General features: G+C 44.6%; 1 protein-coding gene across 1 annotated transcript in view; it reads right to left on the bottom strand.

Moving 5' to 3' along the window:
* SIRT1 (sirtuin 1) overlaps positions 1–24,149 on the bottom strand; it is a 496,870-nt gene that overhangs the window by 341,840 nt on the left and 130,881 nt on the right. Inside the window, exon 3 of the mRNA XM_069240513.1 lies at positions 15,536–15,777. Within this exon, the coding sequence (XP_069096614.1) occupies positions 15,536–15,777 (242 nt within the window). The remainder of the gene's footprint in view (positions 1–15,535; positions 15,778–24,149) is intronic.

Genomic DNA, 24,149 nt, shown 5'->3' with positions numbered 1-24,149 from the left:
ACACTCAGCTATTTTTAATGTGTATATCAAAAAGAATTCAACAGCCTAGAATGGAATCGTCTACATGAGGTTATGAAAAGCTTTAGCCTGGGAGACAAAGCTGCTTTATTCTAACCCTAAGGCTAGGGTCAAAACAGACACATTTGAGAACTATATAGTTGAACAGTATTAGGCAGGGCTGACCCATATCACCCTTATTTGCGCTGGCCGTGGAGCCCCTTGCAATCCAAGCCAGAGGCAGGCAAGATTACCAGAGTCCAGTAACATTAGGCAACCAGCAATTTATAGCATTATATGCTGATCATCACATGTTTTTAACAGGACAGCCAGAGGGATTTACTGAGTACGACTACTGGATACGTGTGGATCTATGTCGTGCTTAAGAGTCAACAGGTTAAAATCTAGTTTGTTCCCCATGAGGATGGGGAAAGTCTCACCACCAGAACTGGGAGACTTAACATGGAAACCTTACTGCATAACCTACCTAGGGTCTAGGATCTATGATTGCACTTCTGATCTCCTAGACTGTAACATCCGGTGGGCAATCAGAAATTTGCAGCAAAACATGACCTTCTGAAGCACCCTCCATCACTAACAGGTAGAATAGCACTCTCACAAATGATAGCCCTGCCCAGTTTACTTAATTATTTTACAGTATTCCCCACCAAAATTCCCCAAACACCCTTTAGAGAGCTTGAATCTTTGTACATTACTTTTTTTTTTTTTTAATAGGGATCAGGTGAGTACCACTGGCTAACATACAGACACTCTCAGGGACCTGAGCCTTCGCTGGCCGTACTTCGAAACCTATTGCATAGCAGCTGAATTACAATTCTTTACTCAGTAAGCTTATGTACAACAGAGCTCTAACCAAACTGAGCACCTAGGAACCCCAGACAGATAAACATTGATTCAATTATTTATTGGATTAAGGCGACAGAGGGCGGTGACCACGATGGAATTGGAGACAATTACCTACTGCTGGTGCAGATGCTTTCAGAAGACTAGGACAAAAATACCATACACTCCAGAATTGCCAATAGAAATGCATGCAGTCATCCCCCATGGCAGAAATTGGAGGCAGATTAGGAAATGGAAAGAGGCAGGAATCACCAAGTTTGGAGATCTCTACAGGTAAGTATTAATTCTCCCAATCGAGGAAGTTAGAGCAGAATATGAATTGCAACCACAACACTTTTTTTAATTTCTTTTTTTTTTTTTTTTTTTTTAAACAGAGCCTTGACGGCAGCACTAAGGAAACACCCTGGGATCAGTATTGAGAGAACCACCAACTCAACGCAGGCCCTTATGTAGCAACATCTGGGAAATTTGAGGCAGTCACCAGTTTACACACAACCATGGTGGAGGGGTGGGGCGTTGGGGGGCATTACCCAAGCACTACTGTGTCACTGAACCACATGGGAGGACGATATTTGGTCTCCAATCTCAGACCAAAGCTGGTTGACCATTCTTACATAAAGCATACCTCACACCAGGCCAAATCAATGAATTCTTTAATCTCAAACGCGAATTGCCCAAGGTGTGGACTCACAGGGGCAGAATGTTTTGACATGTGGGCTTGCCCCGCTCTGGTGCCTCGCTTGAAATGGGTTATAGATACATTGGCTTCTAACTGGAAATTGCCATGTGTGCCCAAATTGCACATTTAGAAGAGAAAATTGGAGAGGTGGGCTGGTTACGAGTGCTCCTGTCCGACGCTTGCCACAAACTGCACTCCCTGGATGTACTCCGAGCATGGGAGGGACTAGTGTAAGATTTTAAAAACCTTGACACTCTTGAAACAGGATCCCTGTAGACCATCTTAATCAAGTGAACTTGAAGACTGATTGACATCTGGCGATAACCCTTAAGACGGAAACCCCTTGAACATATTTAGACATGCAAATCTAATTAATGCTAAACGAGCCATGACCCATACAAAAATCACATATACAGAGACATTTGCATTACCTTTTAGCAGATGGGAGAGATTGGGAAATGGGTGGGTGAAGGGAGTTGGGGTTTGCATAGACTATTGTTTAGCAAACAGACTTGGATTCTGACCGAACATCCTCCTCCTATGTTTCGAGAACAGTGTAATCAGGCGGCATAAAATGCTTGTTTGTTTTGATCATGGTTAATCTCTCCATGCTTTGAGGCAAGAGACTGGTCTTTCTCACTGTAACAACTGCACTAGCTGGACTGAACACGTTCAGCCGACATGCTGGCTACAGGACAAGCCAGATAATTTATTGCCAGCCTGCTGGGCTGTGGCAATGCCACATCTTCCCATACCAATACACCAATGTGTTTTGATACACATAAACCTCTGTTGGATCCTTCAGATACTCCTGGGACATCCTCAACGTGTCATTGGTGCAGCCACTTGCTCAACCACTTGCCTTCGCATATACACTGGTCTTAAGACATGCCATTGAAACAAAGACAATGCAGAGGTTGGGACAGATGTGTGATGCTGTTGTTGCTGGTGTTCTCGTTGCTGGTGTTGCCTACTTTGAGACAAGGCTGTCCTCTCTGAAAGTTAAAGGCGTCAAAGAACTGCAGAGTGGGACTCTAAGTTCCAGCCGTCGTTCTTCCAGTTCTCTGGCTTGCTCAACAATCCACGTCTTGTATTTTGAAAAATTCCTTTCAGAAATTTTTTTGACGTGGAAATAATTTTTTGTAGCGTGGATCAAGTAGGGTGGCACAGATGTACTCTTTGGACTTAATGTCATTCTGCAGCCTTGCATTACAAGTCAAGCACTAATTTATGCTCTCAACCAAAGCATGCCAAATTCCAAATTTATTTTTTATCATCATGTTATAGAACTCCTAAGAGATCCACATGAATACAAATATAAAACCCTAAAAATTCCCCATAATAAAATACATATTTCATAAAGGAGCGATACAAATAAATACATAATACAATAGTTCATTAATTAAAATACCAAGTTCAAAATATCTGCAAAAACGGTTGATAGAATTTAAAAGTCGTATAACCAAAGCATGCTCTTCTGAGTTTTCGGTCACACCTCCTCGTGTGAACCCTTCAGACAACTTTTTTAGATGGTCCTGTAGCAGATGCAACAACGGGATAGCTTAGCCCATTGTACTGTCTTCCTTGCTAACTTCCCATGTGAAAACCTCAAAAGGGAGCAGCATCTGTGTCAGGCATTTGACCAGGCCCCTTTTGTCTGCATCAATGGTGATAACTTTCACAATTGCAACCCTCTCTTAGAATAATAGTCATTGCTCTGTCTGAACTTCTTAAAAACACATTGTAACATATAAAATGTTGAATTCCAACGTGTTGGCACCTTCTGTGTCAGAGCTACAGTTGGTACTCTGTAACCATGCAGAAAAATCTGCAACTGCTTCCAGGCTTTAAAAGAATGGCTGAAATGAGTGCATATTCATCTGCAGGTGGTCTGTATGTTGCGGACTAAGCCTTGTTTGAGAAAGTCTTGCACAACCAGGCTGATGCAGTGAGCCAGACACAGGACCCTGAAATAGCCACCGTCTGCCATAGTCATGACTATGTTATTGCCATTGTCTGTAGCAACAAATCCAATTCGGAGACCTCTGGGTCACAGCCAATCAGAGACCTTGCTATTAAATGCATCCAGTATGTGTGCAGCTGTATGTGATTTCCCATGACGAACATGGGTACCGTTGCATGATGCCGAAAGCTCTTAAAAATGTCTCCAGGTCCAAGACCTGTAGATTGCTTTTGCTTTACCCCCACTCCAAAAGAGATCCAGTGTGCAGTAATGCACATGTAATCAGTAGCCTGACAACTTGTCCACACGTCAGTAGTCAGGTTGATAGTGTGGACAACAGTTTACTGCAAAGTTTATCCAACCAATAGAAGCACATTGTGATGCAGCGTTGGGCAAAATAGGCCAGACTTGGAACCTTCCATTTAGGGTAGATGGCTGCCACACACGCTAATCCCACTCCTTCCACACACAAAAAAAACAAAAAAAAACACACACACACACACACACACACACACACTTTTGAACATGAAGCATGGCACCGAGCTGCAAGGAGAAAGGATCACGGCTGGGATTAAAGGCAAAACCAGGTGGAAAGGAGGGACCATTATACGCTGTAACAGGAGGAAGCATAAGGTAGTGTAATAGCCAACAAAAAGGTACTCTGGGTGAAATCTCCTGGAGGGAACTTAGCACGCAAAAGGAGACATTTAGCTAAAAGCACCAATAAAAATCAAGCATTTAAGACAAGCACAACAAATAATGAATGGCAAGAGTGGGTGTGGTCTAAAGTACATAATTAATACAAGTCATCCAGACAGCGCTGCCAAGTTCAAGCTAAAAATGGACAGTTGCAGTGGTCCCCAGGTTTGCCTTCAGCAATACTCCTTCACCCGTCGACAAAATACAACTTTGCCATATACGTGCGTCAACCTAAGCTGCTCCCGGCCCACAAACACATTACTACCATAAAGTATGGCTGTGCACACGAAAAATAAAAAAAAAAGCTTCTTAAACTCCTCTTCATGATAATTTACCATTGTCTCCCCCACCTGAACAAAAGCAACAACTAGATACTCATTCTCTGCACCTTCCTCGTCACGTAGTAGGGTGAATTGTAGGCTATCGTCATTCTTTTGTGAGATCTCCCTCATCTATTCTGAGATGCAAATCTGAAGAAAGTCCTTAAAAGTACACCATGAAATCATAAGAATCAATCACAAACATGAGTTGCATTACTGGTACTTGGTCTATGGCAGACATGCCACCCCAGGTCTTGCCGTAGAGGTATTTATCTATATTAAAATAAAATATGTGCTACTCACTAAGCGATACTCCCTAACAAACAGTTCATGAACCTACCTGGCAACTTGCCAGTGCTCGTGTACTGCATTGGGTTGCTATTGTATAGAGTTTCTTGTTCAGATGCTATTGCTAAAAAACAAAAACTACTCCTTGATTTCCAAATCGTTATTTTGATCTCATGTCAAAGTATTATTGTAATCATGTTTCTGATTACATTACTTTTGCTGTGAGGTTTAGGTAGATGCCCACTTCAAGAAGCAATATTTTCCATGCCCAACACCTTCGCAACATTACTACCTTAGTTTATGAACAGAACCGTTGCCATATTCCTTCCGCCATCAACATACAGTTTTGAGCCCCTATACATAGGGCACATGATCTAAGTTGTACACCATTCTGACTGTACTGTGCATTTCTAGACCTTGCATGTTTGATCTCAGTTCTCAAATGCAATACAGGCACAGCGAACTGGCAACAACTCCCTTCTTCACTCTAAAATAGTCTCTCACTGATGTATTCCTCTCCCACACTGCAGGCCTTCAGATATAGATCTGCTTGCTCTCTGAACACTAACGCACTTACTCGCTCTATAAAATGCAGTCTTATTCTTTATGCCTATCCCTTTAATTGTGTGTCCAATATACATCTTACAAAACCCAAACAAAAGCCCATGAGGTACACCAAAATGACCCCCAAAAGGCAGATTTCTCAGCTTTCTCTCAAGGTCCAGGTTGGTATTACTAACAGGAGCCAGGGTCGAGCAATGAAACTGGTATCTATGTACAACCGCCCAAACACAAAGTTGACAGCTGAACAAGAGCGTAATTCTGTGAGGCTGCAAGTCCAGAGGTAACATCAACAGAACCGGGTTTGCCTGCTGTCAAAATAGATTAACCCTCCTCTCATCCACGCATTAACCCTAAAAGGAGGGTGCCTCCATGGAAGCCTCAAGAAGATTCTGGACAAAACAGCAGAAACAATAAGGCGCAGGAAGGGGAGAATAATGACACTAGTCAATAAAAACACTGCAAAAGCCTCTTCCTGCAGCAGTGTGAGCATTTTTGCTGTTTTAGCAGCAGCCAGCCGTGCTCAGAAGCAGTCCTAAACCTCCCCACCACCCCCCCCCCCCCCCCGAACTCATGTGCTCCTTGTGTTGGGGAAAGGGGGGGTGGGGTTTAACCTTACCTACTCCCTGTACAATAAGGACAGACCCATTCAGCTGTGAGTGAGGCGTGGGATAAACAATGAACTGCTGAGCCTGGTTATTAGGTGCACCTCAAATCCCTTAACTGCCCCTCTCCCCCCCAAATCCCCCACCACCAGAGTGGTGTGGGGGTGTTCAAGCTGCCCCGGAGCACGCACTGATCCCACACCGAAAACGATTGGCAACCAAGGTCATACGGGCAAGGTTCAGAAGAAATTAATTATAGCCTGGACCAGCCCTGTCTACACAAGACCAGAAACAGCTTCTCTTCACAATTCAAACCGATCCTACATTAAACACATAACAGAAATATTCACGTCAGAGCTTGTGGCAGTGGGGAGGGACCAGCCCTAGACCTATTTTTGCCAAACAAGATTTTAGGAAGGAGTATATAGCATCGTACTTTTAAAAAACACGAGATAAATTTTCAGGCAAGAGTATACGCGTTTCTTTTAAAGCGTAGATAAGAGTGATACTGGACTTTCAGTTGGTAATGGGCATAAATAAAATAAATAAAGTTTAAAACTATCTTTGCCCTGTCAGGGGAAGCAGGTCAACAAAGGGGTGCAGGTTCGGCCAGCCGTGACCCCAAGTAATGGAATAAATCGGTCAGTGCTCATCATATCTGGGAGCCTTCGCCAACAACCCCGTAACAACCATACAAGGCATGCGAGACCAGACTGTCCACAATACAGATAAAAAATAAAAAAAAACAATTAAAGAGTGCAGTTTTAAGCCACACGTTCAAGCGGCAACCTATTATTCTGTACAACGCCTTAAAGCTGCACCGGAACTGTGCCTGATTTTTATTAAAGATTATGCATGCCACAACGTTCTCAAGAATGGAAACTGTAACCAGACGGGAGGCAGGGCCATTATACACTAACAGGAGGAAGAGTGACGTACTGTGAGGGTCAACAAAAATGTTCTTAGTGAAAGCACCCTAGGAGGGAATTCAGCATGCAAAGGAGGGAGGTTTAGCAAAATACACCAATAAAAATTTAGCATTTATGACAAGTACAAAGAAGAAATGCCAAGAGTGGGCATGGTTAAAAGCCCATATTCAATACATGTCTAGCAGACAGCGCTGCCAATCTCAACCTAAAAAGGGAGAAAGTCCAGCACCAACATTTCTGCCAGCTTCTTGTTGTACAAACATGCCATTGAGTGGTTGCAGTCATAGGGCCCCTAATGCCTAAACATGCCTGTAATAGTACACTGGATTTTCTTATTTTCTGGAGGCTACTGACGCAGGAGACTTGAGATGTAGGTGGGGTTAGGCTCAATGCGCGTTGTGGAGCTGTCACTGTATGCCATGATGTCTCCATTTGAGTAATTCGTGTGCCACTGCGGGGTCGCCGAGGCAGGTAACTCCAGCGCACTACTGGGGACAGGGCTGCTTTGTGTGAGGATGTCACCCTCTTCTTCCACATCTTCCACCGTGAATTGACCAGTTGTAGCTGATATTTCCTGGCTCTCCTCACCTTCACTACCGCCACCGCCTTAAACCATTTAAGGTGCTCCTCTCACCCGATTGCTTGATGTTTTTTTCATATGGATTGTCGGGCCTACAGTATCAATGTGAACCAGGCTTACCTCAACAAATACTCGCATGGCAAATGGAGAATACAAGAGGCTGCCGCAAGGCCCAAAGTCACGGTAGAAGCATGACAATCTCTGATGCGTTTGAGCAGAGCGTCCGCCTTGCCTCCGAAGAGACAGGTGCCATTAAAGTAGCCTGGACATTCCCTGAAAAGCCAGAAGTACTCAGTCAGGCGTGGCGGCTCAGGGCCTAGCAAGTCCATTGTGTCCTGTCCACATCAGATTGTGAACTTTGTCAGGCAGTAGCCCAGGGAGATATGCAGCAGAGTACAGACCAGGCCATCTGGATCTGTAGCAGCACTTGCACAACTGTATCCCACAACGTGTGGCACTAATGGCCCAAAACGAATGCAGTGTTCACAGACCACCATGCTAGGCTGGTGAAGTTAATAAAACAACCTTCCAAAGTATATCCACCTTTCAGGGGTGTGGGAAGGAACGCGCCCTGGGAAGTGTAAGCTTGGATGAACAAGCTCTCAGGGGTGGGGTGTTGCATCAGAAAGCTTGGGTTCCGTGGACCAGGGAATGGTGCAAAGCACCGGTCTTGTTCACAGGTGTTGAGCTTGGACCAGGTACCCAGTAGGACATCCATAAGGGCTTCATTAAAGGCGACCAGGGGTTTTGAAGAGAAAGCCCCAGGCTGAAGCACTTGTCAGGTGGTTAGTCTTGACAGCCACCAAAGGCAACTCAAGATCCAAGACCTCAGCAGCATGTAATAAGAAGCTCCCACCTCTGTAGCCACAGAAGGGGAAAGCAAGCCAGTATCGGAAGAAGTATCCAGTCCGCTGGCCGCACCCAAGTCTGTATGCCAGTCTATAGGGTCTTGGAGCTGGTATTCTAAAAGGAACCAATGACCGCTCCCATTACTCACTGTAACCTAGCCCGTAAGAAAGGGACATAAGGATACGACACAGGAGGCAAGTCTGTGTTGTACGACACCTATCCAGTTCCATGTCAGAGTCGGCAATGAGAATGGGGATGGCACCGCCTGTGAGTGTGGATGGTGTTGGGAGTGTCGGCATTGGGGAAGGTTAGGGTGGTACAACCGAAACTGGCCTGGTTCCACTACTGGATCCATGGGTACCCGAAGGCTGAAGCCGCCGGAATGCAACCCTTCCAACTCCACTGGGGCCCAAAGGCTCTCCAGTGGTGTCGGGCTGCCCAAAAATGAGCCACGTGGCCTTGTAACAAAAACTTTCAACTGTGGTAGGGGGTCGCTCTGGCTCCTGAAAACTCAGAGGTGGGAGGGGGATGGAGGAGAATGATGTAGAGTTAGGTGAGGCGAGGTTTCCTCAGAACGAGGCCTAGAGCGCTGACGCTCCCTTGCCTCATCAGGAAACAGACAAGGAGAAGTTGAAGAATGTTTCAACTTGCTTTTCTTCTTGGGCGGCCACTTACCCTATCGCCCGAGAACTTGGAGCAGGACAAAAATGATGGACTGAGCAACTGCTCCTGGAACCTTCCTCTCGACCTGGGCCATGACTTGCATAGAGTTGAGTGTGGGGCCGCCATCCGCTTCATGAACTTTGGGTCATGGTCGAGCTCCAGGCACCAAAGACACACAAGGTGTTGATCTGTCACAGGCATCGCCTGATGGCAGGAACCGCAGGGCTTAAACCCGGCCTTCCTCAAGGCACCAGGAGTAGAAAACTCGAAAAACCCTCAACAGAAAGTTGAAAAAAGGCCAAACAAACAGTAACTGAAGCGTAGCTCTTTAGATCAGCGTCTAGCTGGCATGGAAATAAAAGAACTGATGTTACTGTGACGTGTTGTCACCTGTTATAGGACCTGCAACATCATATACGGTATGACTAACAGACGCAAAGCCAACCAGGAGTACTGCTCAGAAAATTCTCCATATCCAGTTTGAAGTCTGGTGGAAATTCAAAGGTAAGTTATCTGCGACTAGAAGTCTATCTGATAGCACCATTCACTGCAACCATAACTCAATGTCTATGAGACTCTCTCCTGCAGATTTCTGATCTCTGAAATGGTCTATCAACTCCTGAAACATACCAAACCTACCCCCATTGTTAAGCTCACACCCTTTAGGTTTGTTGTAGATACCTCATCTTCCCATCTCAGCTTTTGAGAACCTGTGCCCCTCACTCTACACAATCTCTTCCTCCTCTCACAAGCCTCCTTTCACATTAAAAAAAACCAACCGCTTCAACCATCACAGCATCCTTGATCCATCATTACTTTGCTGCCCCCCTCTGACATCAGGGAGGCCAATCTGGACTCCTCCCGCTCTTACAATCGGTACCTTTAAATAGCTCCGATTTGGTCCATGTCTGGAAATCATCACAGACCTAAACTGTTGGAATCGTAGAGGCAACCCATCTTGGCACTCAACTGAGACAGCACTCCACACACAGGGAGCTGATGAGCTACCTCAGGCGATTCTAAAGTTTTCCTCCACACTTCATCAGTTGTCTAAACCTAACTACACTAGACCTGTGTGCTGCTGCTTCCCACCCCCATTTACCACCTCCCCTTCTACCGTACAGAATTCTGACCCACCTCCATTGAACACCTTATCCCAACCACAAACAAAATACATAAAAATAAAAAAAAAAATAAAAAAAAAAATGGACTGTGGGTTCACCACCCAGTTTTCAACTCCCCCATCACTTATTAGGTTACGGCACGGATGCGCTTGTCCACAATGTAGCCAGTCCCTACTCCAAGGCTTATTAAAAGATGAGCCATTCTATTTGCTAGGGAATTCCTCCCTTGCATGTGCCCTTATGTGGATGACACCACTGCCCTCTCAGAGGCAGTCTTGCTGCATTCTAGCTCAGAGTTTGATATCCAAAGCAGACAAAGCATTCAACAAAGGCCACGGCCAGTGGCTCTTCCTTTAAAGCGTAACTTGCCCATCCAGCCACTGACAGCACTGACTGCCACACACCTCCACCATGACCCCACCTGCACCCTGATAAACAAGGTACATAGTAACCTTAAGCCCCATCATTAAACTGCTTACTAGGTAAGCTGGCTGAAACTAGCTAGAACATACTTGTGCCCCCTATCAAATCTTACTTCTGAGTTGCTTTGCCAACCCGAATTCAACCTCCATTTCTCCCCATAGCTGTGATGGCTCTACCACTGCATGGGTGAGCAAGCTCTCTGCAAACCAACCAAAGCCTACCCAAGGCCCTCCTTCCATAACCAACCTACCTACCATCTAATAATTTATTATAGCCTCCATTACCTTTCTATTTGTATCCATGCCAAATATTCACCTACAACCCCATGTAAGCCTCAACCTATCAGCTGCTGCACTGACACTAGCCTGTCAACCACCCTAGTGTGGTTATGGCCAGACGCCTTGCACTAACAAAAAACAAAAATTGACATCCACCCTCCCTCCGTTCCTCCTCCCTCCCCAATCCCATCTCCACCTTTGGGCCAAAAGGGACTTCCCCTTTGTGGCAAGTGACACCACTCGCCTGGTATAGCCAGGAGGAGACAGACACCACCCAGCTCCTGGTTCTCAAGGAATGCCAGTCTGAGGTTCCACTTTGTTGAGAAACTTGCTTCGGACTTTATGAAGAGACTCCGGGGTGAGCATTCACATGAAACTATAAGAGCTTTACAGACAGTTGTTGCACAAACGCATGATAAAAAGGAAAGCATATGAAATGACCACTACAGTCCCATACAGTAACTTACAAAAATTCTAATTAAAAGGGAGAGAAGGGGGCATAACCAAGATAGTGGAGTAGGACGCAGATAGCGTTTCTCCGCTGCCCGGGACCACAATTGAGTGAATATTGGGAGCATCCGAGTCTCCTACAAAAGGCCCATAGAGATGACAATAGCATAAACAAGTGTGCTAGCCCGCTGGATTGTAGGCAACTAGCCCTGTTGCACTAATGAATAAACTAAATTGATCCATAAAAAGTGAGAGAACACAGACGAGAGAGCAACAGAAGGCAGTGTGTTGGAGAGAAGCGCACAAGTATGAGTGGCGGTGGTGGGTGAGAGAACCACAAAGGGAGACATGCTTGCAAATAGATGCACTTGTGGAATGCTTAAACAAGAAGAAACAAAAAGTGGGGTAGAAAATCTGGTGGGCGAGAAAAAGCACAAAAAGTGGAAGGGGGGGGGGGGGAAATGTGCATGAGGGAATAAGCTGAAAAACATATGCACTCTCCTTGAGTGCTTATACCGAAAGGAACGAGCATTTGCAATGCATTAGGTCTCGCATATTTCGAGCAAGTTGTCATCTTTTGACAACAGCACCCGAGCCAAAAAAGAAAAAGAGAACTTAGTCAGCTTTAAAAAATAAAACTTTGCAATTTTGTTTGTCCTGCTGGGCACATTTTTGCCAGTCACAAGCCTTCTGTGTGCGGGGCACTTTAAGTTATAACAAAACAGTACCATGATCACGGCGGGAGCACTTAAATTGGAATCAATTAGCGCTTGATCGCTGCTTCACATAGAGAAACAGAAATGATGCTACACATGCCTCGATGAATTAGGAGGCTGTAAAGAAGAGTGTCACACAAACCAACAAATGGTGAGCGACAGGCGGACTCCAAGCCTTTACTGAACACAACAGTTTCACACATGTGAGACGCATGCGCAAGGGCATGCATCCGCATGTTAGACCTAAAAAGGTAGTTCACTGAAAGTGAGCAGAAGAACAACGCAAGTTAAAAGGCTATGGTCCAAGAAAGGGACAAGGACAAGATAGACAAGGGACTTGTAAGGAAATGCCTCCTTGGCATGGTTGCCCCCTGACTTTTTGCCTTTGCTGATGCTATGTTTACAATTGAAAGTGTGCTGAGGCCTGCTAACCAGGCCCCAGCACCAGTGTTCTTTCCCTAACCTGTACTTTTGTATCCACAATTGGCAGACCCTGGCATCCAGATAAGTCCCTTGTAACTGGTACTTCTAGTACCAAGGGCCCTGATGCCAAGGAAGGTCTCTAAGGGCTGCAGCATGTCTTATGCCACCCTGGAGACCTCTCACTCAGCACAGACACACTGCTTGCCAGCTTGTGTGTGCTAGTGAGGACAAAACGAGTAAGTCGACATGGCACTCCCCTCAGGGTGCCATGCCAGCCTCTCACTGCCTATGCAGTATAGGTAAGACACCCCTCTAGCAGGCCTTACAGCCCTAAGGCAGGGTGCACTATACCATAGGTGAGGGTACCAGTGCATGAGCATGGTACCCCTACAGTGTCTAAACAAAACCTTAGACATTGTAAGTGCAGGGTAGCCATAAGAGTATATGGTCTGGGAGTCTGTCAAACACGAACTCCACAGCACCATAATGGCTACACTGAAAACTGGGAAGTTTGGTATCAAACTTCTCAGCACAATAAATGCACACTGATGCCAGTGTACATTTTATTGTAAAATACACCACAGAGGGCACCTTAGAGGTGCCCCCTGAAACTTAACCGACTATCTGTGTAGGCTGACTAGTTTTAGCAGCCTGCCACAAACCGAGACATGTTGCTGGCCCCATGGGGAGAGTGCCTTTGTCACTCTGAGGCCAGTAACAAAGCCTGCACTGGGGGGAGATGCTAACACCTCCCCCAGGCAGGAATTGTCACACCTGGCGGTGAGCCTCAAAGGCTCACCTCCTTTGTGCCAACCCAACAGGACACTCCAGCTAGTGGAGTTGCCCGCCCCCTCCGGCCAGGCCCCACTTTTGGCGGCAAGGCCGGAGAAAATAATGAGAATAACAAGGAGGAGTCACTGGCCAGTCAGGACAGCCCCTAAGGTGTCCTGAGCTGAGGTGACTCTAACTTTTAGAAATCCTCCATCTTGCAGATGGAGGATTCCCCCAATAGGGTTAGGATTGTGACCCCCTCCCCTTGGGAGGAGGCACAAAGAGGGTGTACCCACCCTCAGGGCTAGTAGCCATTGGCTACTAACCCCCCAGACCTAAACACGCCCTTAAATTTAGTATTTAAGGGCTACCCTGAACCCTAGAAAATTAGATTCCTGCAACTACAAGAAGAAGGACTGCCCAGCTGAAAACCCCTGCAGCGGAAGACCAGAAGACGACAACTGCCTTGGCTCCAGAAACTCACCGGCCTGTCTCCTGCCTTCCAAAGATCCTGCTCCAGCGACGCCTTCCAAAGGGACCAGCGACCTCGACATCCTCTGAGGACTGCCCCTGCTTCGAAAAGACAAGAAACTCCCGAGGACAGCGGACCTGCTCCAAGAAAAGCTGCAACTTTGTTTCCAGCAGCTTTAAAGAACCCTGCAAGCTCCCCGCAAGAAGCGTGAGACTTGCAACACTGCACCCGGCGACCCCGACTCGGCTGGTGGCGATCCAACACCTCAGGAGGGACCCCAGGACTACTCTGATACTGTGAGTACCAAAACCTGTCCCCCCTGAGCCCCCACAGCGCCGCCTGCAGAGGGAAACCCGAGGCTTCCCCTGACCGCGACTCTTTGAACCTAAAGTCCCGACGCCCGGGAGAGACCCTGCACCCGCAGCCCCCAGGACCTGAAGGACCGGACTTTCACTGGAGAAGTGACCCCCAGGAGTCCCTCTCCCTTGCCCAAGTGGAGGTTTCGCCGAGGAACCCCCCCCTTGCCTGCCTGCAGCGCTGAAGAGATCCCTAGATCTCCCATTGACTTCCATTCCAAACCCGACGCTTGTTTCTACACTGCACCCGGCCGCCCCCGCGCCGCTGAGGGTGGAATTTCTGTGTGGACTTGTGTCCCCCCCGGTGCCCTACAAAACCCCCCTGGTCTGACCTCCGAAGACGCGGGTACTTACCTGCAAGCAGACCGGAACCGGGGCACCCCCTTCTCTCCATTCTAGCCTATGCGTTTTGGGCACCACTTTGAACTCTGCACCTGACCGGCCCTGAGCTGCTGGTGTGGTGACTTTGGGGTGGCTCTGAACCCCCAACGGTGGGCTACCTTGGACCAAGAACTAAGCCCTGTAAGTGTCTTACTTACCTGGTTAACCTAACAAATACTTACCTCCCCTAGGAACTGTGAAAATTGCACTAAGTGTCCACTTTTAAAACAGCTATTTGTGAATAACTTGAAAAGTATACATGCAATTTTGATGATTTGAAGTTCCTAAAGTACTTACCTGCAATACCTTTCGAATGAGATATTACATGTAGAATTTGAACCTGTGGTTCTTAAAATAAACTAAGAAAAGATATTTTTCTATATAAAAACCTATTGGCTGGATTTGTCTCTGAGTGTGTGTACCTCATTTATTGTCTATGTGTATGTACAACAAATGCTTAACACTACTCCTTGGATAAGCCTACTGCTCGACCACACTACCACAAAATAGAGCATTAGTATTATCTCTTTTTACCACTATTTTACCTCTAAGGGGAACCCTTGGACTCTGTGCATGCTATTCCTTACTTTGAAATAGCACATACAGAGCCAACTTCCTACAGGACTCCAATGAAGAAGAAGCAAATAAATGAGTAAAAATAGAGCAAGCCCACTGTAAGCAATGGCTGTACTTCCCAGCCCCTGTAAATATTTGGTGAGCTGTTGTAAACACAACCTAAAAATAAGGGTCATTTGGTCCCCATCCATAATGGCAAAGCAGGCCAGGTCTTGGACAAAGATCGGTACGGAGCAAAGCATTGTATAGATGTGACAGGAGCTACAGTGGAAAGCAATGGGTGTCGGAGAACAAAATGGTGCTTACACTTGGATAAGTCAGCTTGCATGCTGGTAATGCATCTGCCCTTTAGTGTCTACCACTGGGTGAAGCTCTGCAGTGACTATCAAAGTTTACCTTTCAGATACTATTTATATTTACACTTGCCCAACAGTGTGTTCAGCCCGAAATAAATGTGTTAAGTTCTCTCCAACTTAATTTGTTTAATTACGGTCTACTGTTTGCTACTTTAATGAATCAAGTGTACATCAACATTTGAGGCTGCTTATTGTATACTTCACATACATACCCCTGCTCCAGTCAAGACGAGAATTCTTTTGCACTCTTCCAACAGCTTCACAACATCTGCAATAGTATTAATATCCTTACGCCTTTTTCTTTTTGGTGGTTCTGAAAGTAGATTTATAACAATTTGCCACAGGGTCATATCATCCAAATCTGGGGGCGGTATGGTTTCAGGCAATAAATTATTAAGAATTGTTCGAGGATCAGTGCCCAGCAGCAGATGTTGTTGAACAAATGTATAAGGACCTTAAAAAAGAAGAAAGACAGAAAAAAAGTAAATTATATCAAAACAATGGTTGGCAATGTCTCTTCAGTGATGTAAAGAGTCATCAAGCTTCAGAAATTTAACAGATACAGCAGAAGCAGTGCAAACTGTCTGAAGAAAACTAGCAGGTGCAGAGCAGGTGTTTGAGGTGGCAGTAGTGTAAAACAGACATTACTGCAAGCTAACACACATTACGTACAGCCAGTGTAGCAAACTTAGCATAATGTGTATTACCGTGAAATATGGGGCTTTGATATTAGGTGTGAGAGAATGAGGGGCAGGAGTGAAGACTGGCAGATGGAGACAGGGAAAAACAGAGAACAGGGAACGGGAGGGGGAAGATGAATTAGAGAGCAAGGAGGTAGACAAATGCTTCACTTAAAGGTACTGCAACGCTACAGCTAGCTATCCTTCCAGCCCCTCTCTGCTGCCTCCACTGAGAAAAGGGACACTAACCCAATTCCTTGGCTCATGGGTTAAAGACTGCAGTTGTGCAGTCTGGCCAGTTGACCAGGATACCTCAAAACAGATCTGGTGGTATACTGAATATGCGCCATTAAACGCCCTCAACCTATTCCCCTCAACTGCTCACTGTCCGGCATAGCATTTAAGTAGTGTTACACTGAACCTCCCCCCCTCAACCAGCCATATTTCCCAAAACTACCCCCCCCCCCCCCCCCCCCAAACCACCACCACCTTCTCTACCCTTGCCCCATCTCAAAAGCCACTCTTCAGGCAGTAAGCATGTTCATACGGCATGCGACCTAGCTTACAAGGGCAACTCTTTCTCCTGGGTATACAATACATTCAATTAACAATAGTTCTCACTGGCATCATTAATCATGAATTATCAGCACCATTTACTGCAAGCAATTAATGTAAACAATGTGAAAAAGTAAACTATCAATCAAAATCTTTGTAATGATTTATACATTGGGTCATATGCAAAAAAACACCAACAGCGCATTGCGGCCCAAATGAAACAGTACCGCCCTAAACAATAATGAAATTAAAATCCAAATGATAGCAAACAAGACGTGTGGCCCAGAAAAACCAAACAACCTTGAACCTTTAGTCCTCAGGCTTGATGTGCCTCAGCCTGTCCCATAGTTTAGCATATTAGGTTTGTTTGTACATATAATAATGTGAACAAGGTTTCGATCCATGTTACTAGATATAGGGTCTCATCAGGGCAAGACAATGGGGGACATCCTAAAGAACAAACAGGATTATTATTAAAATCCATGAGTGATGGCAAATGGTATTTAGGTAGAATTAGCACACAGGTAACTAATATACCTGTCAAGACAGCACAATCTTTTAGTGTCAAAAATAAACCACAGTGGTATGGCCCAAAAAAAAAAAAAAAAAAACATCAATTATGTGACACCAAATGGCAGCATTTAACTAAAGGCGGTTACACAGAAAGGACAGGGACAGTGGGTGGTTACTAATACGGCCTTTTTTTTATTTTATTTTTTAAAGGCAATCAGCGAGAACACACGTTATATTTGATGTGAGCACAGAGCAGTACTCCCATCAGTAGGACTGCTTCTTATGCCCCCCTCAAACTGTTTAAATGTCTGGCTTTTCACACAATCGCATCACATGGGAAACACGGCACTAAAAATAATTAACTGTAAATTATAACGAAGTGAAACATAATGGATCCAGTGAGCAAATTAAGAGCCACTGCCAGCGTTTTGAGGCAGCCTCAATGAAATTCCAACGTAGTCCACAATTTCCTGCCTGTTGGTCACAAGCTTTGTAAAATGCAGGCTTTTGACATTGCCGAAAGCACGCCCTGCTTCTTACTCTTTGTCCCCAGTTCCCACGACACTGCCCTTATGACAATCAGACTGTTTCATCCCAGGGATTGCATTTGTTGGTCAGTTTCAAGATTTAGTGCAACCAAGTTTGAGTTGTTTGGGGCATCCCACCTGGTGAACCTCCAGGGTCCTCAATGGCCCGTGTACCTTCAGCTTCACAGCTCACTTAACGGATGTACATGCAGTACTAGGGATTACAAACTCCGTCATCAAGTGTAGTGTAAAATAAGTCCAGATATATGGGGGCAACTCAAACCTGCACATCCCAAAAAGCACATTAAAAAAAAAGATTGAAACAAGCCCTGCTTTCAGCAGCTCATTTTGCAACAAACGTGGTTTCAACACTTTACTTCCTGACACAGTGTAATGAACATATTACAGACTACATACGCCCAGCCCGGTGCTATGGTAAAAGAGGTACACACGTCTGCGGAAGCAGCAAGATGCAATACCTCCATATATTTCCTGTTGATTAATGCATCTCACTCTACATCACTGAAGGCATTGAGAGACTTGGTCTACTACACCAAAACGTAACAAGCTGAAACATGAACAGTTATAAGAAAGTGCCAAACGCTTTGTAAACATTGCAAAAACAGAGGCCCTAAGAAACCAAAGTATAAAAAATCCTAAAGAGATTTTGCAAAGAGAAATGCTATTTCATGTCAAAACACTAAATTCCTGTAACGGTCTCCTATATTTTCTATCAAAGGGAGTAAAGACTTTGGTAAGGATCAGAAGCAAAGTTTCAAAATACAAACTTCTGATGGGTTCTCAAAGTAGTAAGTTGATGTGGGTTTAAAGAGTAAGGTAATAACATAGGATACCAAAGTTGCATTGTAGGGCAGTTTAAAGCGACCTTCAACTTTAAAATTTCTTTACAAGAACTGAACACAGTTCCATGGAAGCAGATTAATGAAGATGAAATATTCTGAGTATATAGTGAGATGGATTGTAGAAAAGTCCCTCTTTCTGGCATGGTTACCCCAACTTTTAGCCTGTTGTCAGTGTGCTTAGACTGTTTTCACTGCGATCCAGTGACTGTGCCCTCTCCTTTAAATACAGTTGCCTTGGCACTCTTTACCCCCCACAATTGGCACACTGGTCTACCCCTGTAAGGCCATAGTATATGATACTTAGGTACCCAGGGCATTGGTACACCAGGGGTCCCCCATGGGCTGTAGTGTGCATTATGCCACTCATGGGAGCCCATGCAAACTGTCTGCCTGCCATCTGCAGCCTGCGTGAAAAAGTACATGCCTCATTTCACTGCTGGTCACTACCCCAGGTCACTGTAAGTCACCCCTTTGGTAGGCCCTTCCATCCTTAAAGGCAGGGTGCATGTCCCTGTGTGTGGGGGCACCCCTGCAGGAGCCCCTACGAACTCCAATTTAAATTCCCTGGACTTCGTAAGTGCAGGGAAGCCATTTTAACTTATTGGCCATAGGTCACACTACCTGTGGTCCAGCTACATAATGGGAACTCCGAACCTAGGCATGTTTCTTATCAAACATGTCTGAACCATACCGAAATACTGATTCAAGTATTGGTGGCATGATCCCATGCACTCTGAGGGATCCTTAGAGAACCCCTCCCCCCCAGTATTTCTCCTACCAGTCCTCCAGGGTCTGCAAGCAGCCCACCCTGCTGCAGTCCCTCAGATAGGATTTCTGCCCTCCTGCTGCTTGACCATCTCAAGCAGGGGGAAGGTAAAACAAAGGATTTCCTGTGGGAGAGGGGTGCAACCTCCCCTTTGGAAACCGCTGTTACAAGGCTGAGGAGGGGTAGCATCCCCACGCCACCGGTTTGCTTTGAAGGGTACATTTGGTGCCCTCCTTGTAAAATCCGGTTTGCACCAGTCCAGGGAACACCGGTCCCTGCTCTGGGGCTAAACTTCATAAAAGAAACGGGAATGACCACTCCCCTGTCAGTCACCACCCCCAGACAGGGTGCCCACAGCTCAAAGTGGCCAGCTTATTCTGCCAACTTGAAAACAAGATGGGCAGAGGCCCATGGGAGCATCTGACTGGTCAGGTTAAGCAGATGACAACAGAAACCCCCACCCCTCCCCTTCTGATAGGCAGTCACCTTGCAGAGTGACCAAGCCCCTTCTTGGGCTATTTAGGGACTCCCTTGCGGGTGGGTCTCCAGATTCAGCATGCAAGACTCCACCAGGGCTCCTCTGCAACTACTTCTTCTACTCCTGGCCAATAGAACCGCTGCCGGACTTCACAGGAGCCAAACAGAGTGCAGGCGACATCGCCTTGCAACATTGTTTCCGCGGCTCGTCAGTAACTTGCAACATTTCCATGGCTGTGCATCCTCTGAACAGTACAACAAACAAGATATCCAGAAGGAAAAAATAATTACCCAACTATCCAAGCGAAAACCTCAATTTTTCACTGAAAAGTAATTTCTTTAATATTATTAAATTAATTTAATCATAGTGTCAACGAATTACCTGTGCTCCTAAGAAAACTAATATACAGAATAAAATCTGAATATATATACAAATCCTATACATAAAGAAACCACCATCAATTCCATTCGGGCACAGTAAACCATAACGCATAGGCTGCTTTAACCATCCAGTGGCAAGCAGTCACAATAGAAGGTAGTGACCATAGTCCAAGGGAAGTATCTGGCCTCAGTGACAGGAACCAATCGCTGAAGGGAAATCCGATACAATCCGCAAAATAGAAGTCCAACTATTCAAAAATTCCAATGGTCACTCCTTCGAAGTAACAGTCGACGCGTTTCGGCCTTAAAGAATCCGGCCTCCTCAGGACAATGGAAAAGGTGCCTGTATATACAGCAACAGCAAGTTACTTAAAGCCATTGTGACATACAACCACTAAAAGCACTGCCAGATGCAGTGAACGCCACATCTGTTCACCATAGAAAACCCAGTGCGCGAAAAAGTAAGTGAAAACAGTGTATTAATAACCCAATTCAAAAGACTGAATTACATGTATAGCCCTATAAATTAAAAGTAGAGATGTAGTGGAAGTGAACTTAAAGCAAACCCAGAGCTAGAACAAAAAATAATAAATAATGTTAAAGCACCCATAAGGTGCAATGCTAACATAGTCCTTTAAAAGAAAATGATTCATCAGTGTATTTAAATGTATCTAGAAGTATGCGGAGAGCGTAGAGAGAGGGACTGACCTTAAGTCAAAGGATGCATAAATGCATCAACTGCAGAGGCGGTGAAAAATTATTTGGAACTCGTGTGCTGCTGATTAAAGCACAAAAAGTATAAAGCAATGCTATAAGCTGCAAGATTTATTCAAAGCACCACTAGTTGAAAAAGCGCTAACAAACACGATCGCATAAGTAACAAAAGAACATACCTCTTAGTTGGCCGCGACCCGGCTAGCTGCAATCCCGGGCAGCAGCTTTTTGGGATAACGCGCTGACCAAGAGCCTGTCTAAATAAACGAACTTGCCGGTGTCAGAAAGCCTCTCGCTACGCATCCCCGTTATAAAAATAGAAAAAGTGACTACAAAAATGGCTCCCTCCATAGCTAAAATGAGGCGGACATATTGAAATGTACAGACAGAATGAAACTATACAGCAAACCGACAGAGGATGGGCCATGTGAGGCATAACAAAAGACAAAATCACATTTATACAACCCACAAAACCAACTTATAAATAACAAAACTAATACAGACATTAAAGCAAACACAACAATAGTAAATAAAATAGCTAATCCATAAAAGTACATACACTTAAACGAAAATGCAACAATGCATCAAAAAATTTACATAAAAAAACTTAATACAAGTACAAAATCTAAAACGAACCACACATTATTTAGAAAACTATTAAGAAAAACAAACCCACCAATCTGTGTTCAAATGTAATATATATCTATTTCCAATATTTGCAGGTATTATTATAATAAATATATAGTCTAGACAGACAACTGCACATCCTGAACCCACTAATGTACATATGACAAACAGTGCCTGTCACACATATAACGCATATATTTATTAGAAAAAAGCCAACAATAACCCACCAAAATAATAAAACAATACTTATACATCTCTGGGGCTTCGAGCCACCAACATCTTCTACAGAGCAGAGGTGGACGCAGAGGGAGAGGGGGAGGTGCTCGAGGCAGATCACATTACCAAGAACAGAACAGAGATCTATATTCCCCAACAAGGAGAATTCCGCACCAGGAAAAGAACATACAGAAGCTGATAAATGTTGGTCTAGACACGTTGCCAGTGTATAACTTGTCTAACTATACTCCTTCCGTTACAGAGATAGAGGTACTAAATAAAGGCCTTTCTTTTGTCCCTACTAAACGTCAAGACCCGGTTGATACCAAAACCAAAGTATTACGTTTTTTTACGCAAGGTAAGGTTATAGGCCTTTTTTCAAGACACCACTAGGGAGATTACTTCTAATGAAGTTAATGTCACTGGCCTGCATAACAAATCTACATTTTGCCCCGACACTATTCATATGCCACGCAAAATACAGATCTTTGAGGATGTGGTTCTTCGTGAAATTGATTCACTTGATAATACTAAAGTGTCATTTAAATCTAATTGCTCTAAGGAAGAGAATAAGGCCATCCTCTCCTTGTCATCTAATGATAACATCATCAAGCCAGCTGATAAAGGTAGCGGCATAGTAATACTTGATAAGGATAAATAAGGTACGGAAATCCGTCGCCAACTAAATAACAGGGACCATTATTGTTTGATAACAGAAGATCCTACACCTAGATTGAGAGCTACCATTATGACCATTACTGATGAAGCACTTAGAGACGGATGGATATGTAAGAAAGAATACGATTTCTTAAATCTAAGTCAATCACGCATTCCCTTCTCTATATTCTCCCCAAGATCCATAAGAAACGACACGAACCCTCCAGGCAGACCTATTATTGCAGCCTGTGGTTCTTTATTAGAACCTTTGGCTCAATATGTGGATTTTTTTCTCAAACAATTAGTATACAATACTAAAGCGCACGTGCGTGACACCATGCATATGATCAACAAACTGGAAGATAACGTTTTCAATGACAGAACACAAAATGTTAGTGACCTTCGATATAGAGGCACTCTATACCAACATTCCTCAAAAAGAGGCATTACAAATAATGAATATCTATTTAGATCAGTCTCCTTCTCCACATAAGGTTCCTTCCCATTTTTTGCTCTCTCTGGCGACGTGTCTGAAAAACAATGTCTTTACATTTGATAATGAACTGTACCTGCAAGTTAAGGGTGTAACTTTGCCCCTGAAATAGCTAACCTCGTAATGGCATTTTTTGAAGATAAATGGATTTTTGATACAAATAATCCCTTTCATAATCACATGAAAATGTGGTTACGATATATTGACAGCATTGTCATGATTTGGGAAGGCGATTTGGAGATGCTTACTGCTTTCCACCAATGGATCAATCATTTAACTCCCGACCTTAAGTTTACGTTATCTTCTGACTGTAAACGGATCAGTTTTTTAGACCTATGGATTCAATCGACCGAAGGATCCATTTCGGTGAGTCTTTACAAAAAACCTACTGATCGAAACACCCTCTTACATTTTTCAAGTAATCATCCTCAGTCTCTTAAAGAGAATTTACCCTATGGCCAATTTCTTCGTATTCGTCAAAATTGTACTACTAAAGAAGATTACTTCCAAAATGCAGAATCTTTCACATCTAGGCTGATCAATAAGGGGTACCCTAAGAAAATCGTGAAAGGGGCTTACAAACGTGCATGGTATACGCCACGTGAACATCTGCTAGTCCCTAAACCAAAAAAGAGGGCCTGTCCTCGGACGTGTGTACTGACTTATAATCCCAAAGCTAATCGCATCAGGACCATTATAAAAAAAAACTGGAAGTTACTTCTTCCAGTAGGTTTAGATAAACCTTTGTTTGCCTTCAAAAGAGGTCGAAATATCTATGACTGTTTAGTACATGCCCCGTTTACTTCTAATAGTAAACAAAAGACTGATTTAAGAAGCATGTTATCCCTTCCTCCAATCATCGGACATTTCCAATGCATGAATTGTTTGGCGTGTCAGTATACCGATAAGAGTAGACAGGTGGAGCTGAATGGTAAAATCCACTACCAACGTTGTTTCTCAAACTGCAACACCCGTTACGTGATATATTGCATCACTTGTCCTTGCTCTCTGACCTATACTGGTCAGACAACACAACCTGTGAAAACACGCATTTTGCAACACATGTCCAGGATTAGATGTGTTGTGCTTGGTGCGCCAATGGTGGATCACTACATTGAACAGGATCATCGTCCAGAAGACATCAGATGGTCGATCCTATATGTAGTTGATAAAACCAAAATGGGAAGTTTAACATCTCCCGTTCTGGACAGAACGGAAGCACGACTTATAGAAAGATTTGGGACGGCCCAGAGGGGTTTAAATGATGCGTCCGAAATATGGGCCCTAATTTAATTGCAATTGGCCTATCTTGATTTGCCCTGTATAGCTCCTTTTTAGTAGAAGATGTTGGTGGCTC

The sequence above is a fragment of the Pleurodeles waltl genome, chromosome 6 (assembly GCF_031143425.1).
Source record: "Pleurodeles waltl isolate 20211129_DDA chromosome 6, aPleWal1.hap1.20221129, whole genome shotgun sequence".
Lineage (NCBI taxonomy): Eukaryota > Metazoa > Chordata > Amphibia > Caudata > Salamandridae > Pleurodeles > Pleurodeles waltl.
This window is presented reverse-complemented; position numbering and strand designations above follow the sequence as displayed.